The sequence below is a fragment of the Crocodylus siamensis genome, chromosome 1, assembly GCF_052110815.1.
Source record: "Crocodylus siamensis isolate JL-2025a chromosome 1, ASM5211081v1, whole genome shotgun sequence".
NCBI lineage: Eukaryota > Metazoa > Chordata > Crocodylia > Crocodylidae > Crocodylus > Crocodylus siamensis.
In genome coordinates, this window is record NC_143395.1 from 210,320,724 (window position 1) to 210,330,197 (window position 9,474).

A 9,474-nucleotide genomic window follows, 5' to 3' on the forward strand; every position below is an offset into this window, starting at 1 on the left:
AGCAGCAGCTCATGACGGTTGTGAAGAACTGGGGTACTTCCTCTCCTCCGTGCTGGACGAGGGTTGCCCTGGGAGTGACTTTCTGGAGTTGCCAGGGGAGGGAAAGGGATCTGAACAGCCCAGCAGAAGGGCTGTGGGTAAGATTCCTTCGGTGACAAGATGGAGATTGTCCAGCTGTATACGTTGCTGATTCCAGTACAGCATGTCTTTGCTGTGACCTGGCTGTAAGTATCCTGTGGTCTGGAATGGTCCCATCTGAAGGAGCCCCTAGGGAGGGGTCAGGGCCCCTTTCCCCAACCAAGTGGCTATGGCAGGTCCCACAGGGAAGCGAGTGTGGGGGACACATTCCAAAGAAGGTACTTAGAGCGGTTCTTGAATACGTAAGTAGGAGAGCTCACCACCCCAAAGGGGTCAGTTTGGGGTGTCTGTTAGGGGTCCCAAGGAGAGGGAGTCAGGAAAAGACACAGAGAGAGAAGTTGCTCAATCCTTGGGGAGGGTCAGAAATCTTATTCCACAAAGAAAAGTAGGTCTCCGGGCATTTCAATAGTTTCTCCCATGACAGAAATGAGGTAACAAAGGTGGCTCCCACTGCATGGGCTATTCACCCAATCTTTCCCCACCTCTGAGCACAGTTCTACCCTGCTCCACAGGTACCTGGCAAAGCAACCCTCCTTGCGTGGGGTCCTACGAGATCCTAGTGCCTGTGGGGGTTTGAAGGGCCTTACAGAGGAACAGGTACGGATATGCCAGCTGCAAGCAGAGGCCATGGACTCAGTGAAGCGGGGAGCAGAGCTGGCTGTGGAGGAGTGTCAACACCAGTTCCAGAACCGCCGCTGGAACTGCTCTACTCTCCAGGGCCTGCAGGTCTTTGGCAAGGTCGCCATGCAAGGTCAGAAGTCAAGAAAGAAGCTGATGAGGAGCAGTAAATATTGAATATTTGGCTGCTCTGCCCAACTGCTTGCCTAACATCAAACACAGCCCTAATGAGCACATTAAGGCTAACTCTTACATCTCAACTCTCACCTTAACACATTTACCCTAGTTCTACTTATATGCAAAACTAAATCAGTGTGTGTACTAACAGTAACTGTTGGGCTAAACCCATGTCAAAATTGAGCCCCAATGCTCACCAGGGCTATTGTTGCTATTGCCCATGCAACCCAGTAACCCTTCTGCTCTCCAAGACATTCAGCCAAACTCATGGGGAGCATCCTTGTGTTAGTAGAGTAAGATGTGAAAGCATGCTAGACACCTTGGAAATTGAATAGGTAGTACCTAGTCAGCTCCTAGGTGTTTTCCTTTTCCAGAAGTTAAAGCTCTTCTTTATTCAACATCAGAAAGGAATCTGCCTGTGTTCCCACAATAACACAGAAGTCCCATACTTCTTTCCTGGGACCCAGAATAGGATTGTACTCTCTGGTGCTTAGCTCCCAGAACCCTGCATGCTGGGGCTTCAGGCCTTTCCCCTGTGGTGGAGTGTTCCCAGAATCACTGGGGAGCCTGACCTATAGCTCCTTCCCCTTGGGTCAGCTGCACTCCCTTCTCCACCAGTGAGGTTGCACCCCACAAAAATTTCCCTCTCCAACAAGTGCCAAGTGTTCCCTCCCTGTCAGGAGTGGCGGGGCCCAGAGGGCAGTGCAGCCGACAGACAGAGCCTCCTGAATACCCAACCCAGAGGGCCCATCCTCCTTATCTCCAGAACTTGAGACTTCTAGGGATGCAGCAAAACACCATTTAATGGCTTGCCCAGTTCAATTCCCCTTTGAATGACTTGTTCTTGTACCTGCAGGGAGACACAGCAATGTTACACAGCCTGTGTTGCACACTGCCTCTGGGTATCTAACTCCAATAGCAGTGCAGCATTTCCTCCACTAGTAAAGGATCTGAAGGGGAAAAAAATCATTAAAAAAACCTGGAGAAACCCCTGCCTTTAAAAGCCTGCTTCTCTCCCTGCTGCAGGGACAAGAGAATCTGCTTTTGTTCATGCCATCTCCTCTGCGGGAGTAGCATTTGCCATCACTCGGGCCTGCAGTCGTGGGGAGCTGGAGAAGTGTGGATGTGACCGCAGGATCCGAGGGATCAGCCCTGAAGGTAACGGAGGAAGAAGGGCTGTGGCTGGAGGAGGAAACTCCCCCATTAGCAGGAGAGCAATGCATAAGACAGTAATTCCCAGTGGGCATGCCATGGTGCACTACTGTGCTGTGACAGCAACAGAAGTGTGCTGCCAAAAATTATGCTTTTCTTTCTTCTTTTTTTCTGTATTTTAAACTGGGGGGCACCAGCTGTGTGCAGAGTGGTGTGTGTGTAGAGCAGCATGTGTATATGCAGAGCAACATGTGTGCAAAGCAGTGCGTGTGCAGAGCAGTGTATGTACAGGGCAGAATGAGCGCGGGACAATCTGTGTGTGCAGAGCAGCTTGTGTGCAAAGCAGTGCATGTGTGTGCAGGGTAGTGTGTGTGCAAGACAAGCAGCACAGCAGGCTGCAGCAGAATGCAGCACAGCTGTGTTCCTGGGTACAGGCAAGGTGAGTTGCAGTAGTGTGCAGACATCCATCCCAATACTTGTGCAGACATCCAGTCCCGTGCATCCCAAAGCGTGCAGCTCCCTAGTAGCTGGAAGCTGCATGCATGCTGCAGCTGCAGAGCAGGGTCTGGCTGAAGTGGCAGTGGCACTGGAACCAAACATCAGCCAACTTCTGCTGTCGTGTCCTGCCTGTACATTGGGGGATATGGCTGTGCTGTGCACCTGGGGACTCAGTGCTGCACCCTGCTCTGCATGCATACCATGTCTCCCACCCACGCTGGGCAGGTAGGTGTGGATCTCCCCCTCCCTTCCACTCCCAGGTCCAGCCAATCAAGCCTGCAGTAGCAGCTTTAGGGGAGGGCAAACTGGGTGACTGCCCAGGGCACACACTTTAGGGGGCCAAATTACACATCAATATTGTATTAAGATACTTTCATTGCAGTTGAATGGATAGGGCCAAGTGAAACTGAAATTTAAAATGTCTGACGCGCTTATAGGTCATCAAAATTAAGCCTCTAAGGGGCCCCAAATGACTCTTTTGCCCAGGGCCCCAACTTGTTTGCCCAAGGCCACCACTGCACTCAGCCCTCACTCCCACTGTACAGAATTTCAGGGAGACCTTGCCAGAAACTGTCCCTTTGCACCCCATGCTGCCTCAGCCATGCCTGTGACCTACAGCTTCCCAGAACAACACAGAATTTTTTACAACTCCCCACCTGCTGCCCCAGCTTGGCCTGATACCACGTTCTCCAAGGAGGGCTTTCCCTGTGCCTGTACTGCTGCCACTTATCCCAACTTCTGCTCCCTGGCTGCAGCACTAGGACTGGACAACTGTAAATTGTGTTTGTGCCGCCACTGCCTCCCTTTTCCCTGCTTCCCTTTTTGGGTGTAAGAGTGAAGTGTGGTGTCAGTGCTAATACAGAAAAAGGTGTGCCCTGGGTATCAGAAGTTTGGGAAACACTGATATAAGGAGAGAAGGGCAGAATGCCAGAGGCTGCAAGAGAGAGAGCAAAAGTGGAAAAACACTTAGTTGTCATCACCTGTTCAAATCTCTCTTCTAGTATCCACTCTATGACCCTGAGAGATGCAAGAGTCTGGGCAAGATGGACTTCTGGTCTGACCCAGTCAATGGCAGTTTTTATGTTCAGAACACATCTCCCTACCCACCTCTGCAAAGGGGACAATGCCAGAGAGGAAAATGAACAGGGGTGGAAAATAATGCCTCTGCATACCCCCAGGATGGTCCAATACAAGGAGACTGGTGACGGGCAGACCAGCAGATTGTATAATCTTTTCCCTGCTTTAAGGGAATGAATGTCCTTTTCTGCATCCCTTCCTTCATCCCCACTCCCTCAGTCTGGAGTACCTCCATATCTCTATTTTAGGGCTGCCCAACTGGCAACCTGCAGGCTGTGTATGGCCAGCAAGTGGCCCACAGGGCTTGTTGGCATGGTTCTGGAACCCAGGGGAATCCATCACTCCCACCCCTTCCCCACTGCCAAATTCAGGGCCTTTAGTAACTGGTGGTGATGCAAATCAGTGGGATGGGAAAAGAAGGGGTGAGCAGTGGTATTGGCCACCTCCTCTTTCCAGCACTGTGCCAACAGAGGTAGGCTATCTAGCCTGTGAGGAGCCTTGCAGTCTGGATCCAGCCCACAGGGCCAAATGAATGAGCCACTGCTGCCCTACCTCATCAACATGTCTCTCTGCCCTAGGGTTCCAGTGGTCAGGCTGTTCTGATAACTTGTCCTATGGAATTGCCTTTTCTCAAGCCTTCGTGGATAACCCAGAGCGGAGCCGTGGCATCTCCTCCAGTAGAGCTCTCATGAATCTGCACAACAATGAGGCTGGTAGGAAGGTGAGGCCAACATTAAGTGCTAGAGAAAACATCCATATGTTGAGGACCTTCTCCCAATACCAGACCCAAGCTCTATCCCCACTCCCTTTGTCCACCAACTGCCCCAGGAGAGCCCAACCCCTCTGAGCAGATCCACTTCTCTGGGCTTTTCCCCCAGGGTGTTCCTCAACTTCCAAGAAAAGCATGTTCTGTATAGACTTTGGGGTGATCTCCAGTTCCCCACTCACTGCAGAATAGTTTCTTTGCCCTGCTACAAGCGGATCAGCTTCTGTAACATGAAACATTTTCCCTCACTCTGCTCTCAGTGGCTCCCCATCCCTCTGTCTGTTTCTGAATAAACATACGACTTTCGTTAGCCACAGCCTTGAGGGTGGGTCCTGCACACCCCATCTCACTGAATGACTCCCGCTCTGTTCCTTCATGTCAGAGTGGATCCCCTTTCCTCTCCCACTTGAGTACAGTAGATCCCTTTGACAAATCAGAGCCCGCCTGTTTCCTTCAGGGTGGATCCCTTTCCCCTTTGCACACAACTTTCTGTGAATAGATCTTTATTATACCTTGCAGCACCTCCCCTCTCACCTGGCTGAGGATGGATCCCTTTCATCCGTTAATGTGAAGGGAACCCTTCAGCCGATGAGTGGAGCAATTACCTCTGCAGCAAGTATTTTTCTCATCCCTGAGTGAAGGGTCTCTCCTGACACACATAGCTGGCAGGCTGTTTTCCTTGGCCTTTGTGTCACATCTCCTTCCCACAAGCTGTGGCCCTGGGAAGGGGGAAGGTCCACTGTGACTCAGGTCCTCTTCTCCATGCCTGGGCAGGCGGTGTGGGGCAGAGAGAAGCTTAGCAAGACCTCCTGCCTTTTCTGAAAATTGCCATCCTTTTGTCAGGCCATCCTGTCCCACATGAAGGTGGAGTGCAAGTGTCATGGGGTATCAGGCTCCTGTGAAGTGCGTACCTGCTGGAAAGTGATGCCCCCATTTCGCAAGGTGGGCAATGTCTTGAAGGAGAAATTTGAGGGGGCAACTGAGGTACACCCAAAACGAGTTGGTTCACGCAAGCTCCTGGTGCCCAAGAGCTCCCGTTTCAAACCCTACACAGCTCATGACCTGGTCTACTTGGTGGCCAGCCCAGACTTCTGCAACTGGGATCCCCGCCGCGGGGTTTTTGGCACCTCTGGACGCCAGTGTAACCGAACATCCCATGCCATGGATGGCTGTGAGTTGCTGTGCTGTGGGCGAGGCTTCCGCACAGCCCAGGCTGAGGTGGTGGAGAGGTGCAGCTGCAAGTTTCGCTGGTGCTGCTCTGTGAAGTGCAAGCAGTGTCGGCACCTGGTGGAAGTGCACAGCTGCCGCTGAATGGGAGCAGTCAAGTGGGGCAGGGCAAGTGGCATAGGGGAGAAAAGGAGGAGAGTGCCACCCTGCTAAGCATGGGCAACTCTGGGGAGAAAGTGGGAGGGCATGGCTCAGAGAGAAGGGCCAAGCACTCCCCTGAGGAAAACATCTGTGGGATAATGCAAATGTGGAAAGGAAAAGACACCCTTTGCCAGCTTGAGAGAGAGGGGAACTGAAGGCTCCAGAGGGTGGCATCTCTTGGGGAGACACACATGGGCTGCTCCTCTCAAAGACAGGTCTGTGTGGGGATGCACTGGATATTAGGGGTTATGGTTTTACATGTTTTTATTGGCTCGTTATTTTATATACTCATTATTTTTTGGACGTGGGGTTGAACGCAGAGTCAAGTAAACCCTTAAAATATTAAGAATAAAATGATAATATTAGAAAGAGACACATGTGTGAGCTTCTTCTGTACATGAAATCTCAGGTGCTGTCCTGGCCGTCTGCCACAAGAGACTGGGGTGGGACAGACAGATGCTGTACCCAGAGCCCAGGGCCACTTGGGTGCAATTAAATGAGGAGCACCAGTGAATATATAGAGAAACAGCACATGTATGAGGGACACCAGTGAAGAAGTCAGCGTGGGGGAAATGGCACCAGTGGGAGGATTCAGTTGATTCCTGAACACGAAGCTAAGGACACAAAATAAGAAAAGCATGTAGGCTAAAGAGGCTCTTTATAAAACAAGATTCAAAATAAAGAAACCTGCTAAGGAGTGGCACCCTGGGCAAAGGGGTATCTCTTGGGAAGACACACATGGGCAGCTCCTCTCAAAGAGAGGTCTATGTGGGGATGCAAGAGATACTGGGGGCTCTAAGCAAAGCTCAGGAGGTAGGAACCAGAAAATGGATAGTGACTCAAACCAAATGTGCCCAGGGCAGAAGCCTCCTTCATCCCCTGTTATTGAATAACTTCTCCCAACTGCTAGGTCTCAAAGGCACCACAGGGACACTTGTTCAAATCAGCAATGCCCAGGCTGGTGCCAAATGAAACTCTGGGGTCAGGGATTCCCCACTGTGGGGGCAACACAGAGACCATATCAAAAGCCTTGCTAAAGTCAAGATATGCCTTGCATTCACAGAATCAGCCATCTTGTCATAGAAGGCAATGAGGTTGGTCAGGCATGACTTGCCCTTGGTAAATCCACATCATTCATGCTGTGTGGAGTCTGGAGAAGACTATGGCAGTGGTGACTCAGTGGTGCCTCTTCTGGCTCTGTGTATAGGTGGCTCCAGGCATGGGCCAGCCCCAGGCACAGGCCATCTTGGAGCCATCCATAGGCTGGCCCTAGGTCCTTGTGGGGACAGGCTTCCCAGCAGAGGTTCATCAGACTGGTAGCTGTTGTTTTGAGTGATAGTGGTGCCTCTGATTCTTCCCTAGTTCCTTTTTCTAAACTCTTAGATTCAGACAATCGTGACAAAATGACACTCATCTTAATGTCCTGAAGGTGCTCTGAGTGGAAATTGACAAACTCCTGACTGAAGTATGCAACTTATCATTGAAAACTTCCTCAGTACCAGAGGACTGGAGTGTTGCCAATGTGACTCCCATATTTAAAAAAGGCTAGGAAACCCAGGAAACTACAGGACGGTAAGTCTAACTTCTGTTCCTGGAAAACTGGAGAAACAACAGTAAAAAATTAGGTAGTCGTGGGATTGCAGGGAAGGTCCACTCATAGATTAGAAATTGGTGTAAAATAGGGCTGTTAATTAATCACAGTTAATGTGCCCGATTAATGCGGTAATCAGATCTTGCATTATTTTTTTTAATCACAGTTAATTACATATGTGGTTCCGGAGCCTGGGCCCAGGCTTCACTCCACTGCTTCTGAGCTGCCCTGCAGACAGCAGTGGCAGCACAGGGGACTGCAGGGCAGCTTGGGTACAGGCCCCCGGTAGCTACAGCGGGGGGGGAGCGGGGTGAGGTGATATGTCCGCACACAGACACACATGAGCAGCCACAGCTTGCAGGCTGCATATAGAGCAGCCCCAAGCCGGTAAGTCTGTGGAGAAGGAGTGGCAGGGGGAAAGGGAAAGGGCAGATTAAGACCCTCATAGTGAGGGAGGGAGGGAGGCAGAGGCAGGGGTAGGGCTGGGGTGAATGGGACCCTGGGGCTGGGGCTGGGGCAGGTCATGAGACAGAGCCACGTGATGATCATAGAATCACAGAATCAATGAGTCGGAAGGGACCTAGACAGATCATCGAGTCAGACCCCCTGCCATGGGCAGGAAGGAGCACTGGGGGTGGCAGGGGTCATAAGACCCCAGCCAGGTGCCTGTCCAGTCTCCTCTTGAAGATTTCCAGGGAAGGTGAGAGCACCACCTCTCTGGGAAGCCTATTCCAGGCTCTAGCCACCCTTACAGTGAAGTAGTTCTTCCTAATATCTAACCTAAACCTATCCTCCCTCAGCTTGTGGCCATTGTTCCTAGTGACTCCAAGGGGGGCCCTGGTGAACAGACTTTCCCTGAGTCCCTGCTGGTGGCCCCTGATAGCGTTGTAGGCAGCCACAAGATCTCCCTCAGTCTCCTCTTGTGGAGACTGAAGAGATTCAGGTTCCTCAGCCTCTCCTCATAGGGCTGGCCACAGAGGCCCCCAACCATATGAGTGGCCTCTTCTGGACCCTCTCCAGGTTCTCCACGTCCCTCTTGAAGTGCGGCGCCCAGAACTGGACGCAGTACTCCAGCTGCGGCCTGACCAGCGCCACATAGAGGGGGGCAGGACCTCTCTGGACCTGTTAGTGATGCCCCTGTTGATGCATGACAGGGTGTGATTGGTTCTGCCTATTGCTTCATCACATTGGTGACTCATTTTCATCCTGGAGTCAATCATGACTCCAAGATCCCTCTCTGCCTCTGTGCTGCCGAGAGGGTCAGCCCCTAACCTATAACCATAATGCTGGTTCCCTCTCCCCAGGTGCAGCACCCTGCACTTGCCCTTGTTGAACCGCATCCTGTTAAGATCCGCCCACTTCTCTAACCTATCCAGGTCTGCCTGGATGCAGTCCCTGCCTGCCAGTGTATTCACTTTACCCCACAGCTTGGTGTCATCAGTGAACTTGAACAGGGTGCTCTCCACACCCTCGTCCAGGTTACTAATGAAGATGTTGAACAGCACTGGCCCAAGGACTGAGCTCTAGGGGACTCCGCTGCCCACACCCTCCCAGGTCAACATCGACCCGTCCACCACCACCCTCTGGGTACACCCCTGAAGCCAGTTTGCCACCCATGTGACGGTGCATTCATCAATCATCCATCATCCAGGGGTGCAGGTGTGTGTTACTCCCTGTTACTGCATGGGGGGCATGTGCACCCTGATTTGTGCATGGGGCAGAGTTAGGCTGCATGCTGTGGGCTGGGGCTCTGTGCCCTGCTGCCTTTGCCCCAGGAGCGACACACTGGCTGTGCTGCGTGTCCCCTGCCTGCCCAGCTGTGGGAGGCATACCGTGGCTCCTGGAGCAAAGGCAGCAGGATGCAGAGTCCCAGCCTGCAGTGGGCAGCCTGCCTCTGGCCTGCCCTCCCACAGCCCCCCCAACTCTGCTGCTGCCCTCATTCATGACCCACAGTACCCTGCATCCTGCCAGGCAGTGTGGACCCTCCCTCTCCTTGGGCTTCAACTTCCCTCCCACACCCTCCATTGCCCCCCACACTTTCACAAATTCACCCCTCACACACATACTCCACCCCCACCCCCACCCCCAA

The 9,474-nt window shown here is 52.3% G+C and overlaps 1 protein-coding gene across 1 annotated transcript; it reads left to right on the forward strand.

The window, feature by feature from the left end:
• Window positions 1-159: 159 nt before the first annotated feature.
• On the forward strand, window positions 160-5,984 carry LOC149874018 (protein Wnt-4-like). The gene is made up of 5 exons (XM_090054834.1): window positions 160-224; window positions 651-889; window positions 1,960-2,091; window positions 4,239-4,381; window positions 5,270-5,984. Exons 1-5 carry the CDS (start codon window positions 160-162, stop codon window positions 5,735-5,737), a joined length of 1,047 nt encoding a protein of 348 aa, XP_089910960.1. The 3' UTR covers window positions 5,738-5,984.
• Window positions 5,985-9,474: the final 3,490 nt, after the last annotated feature.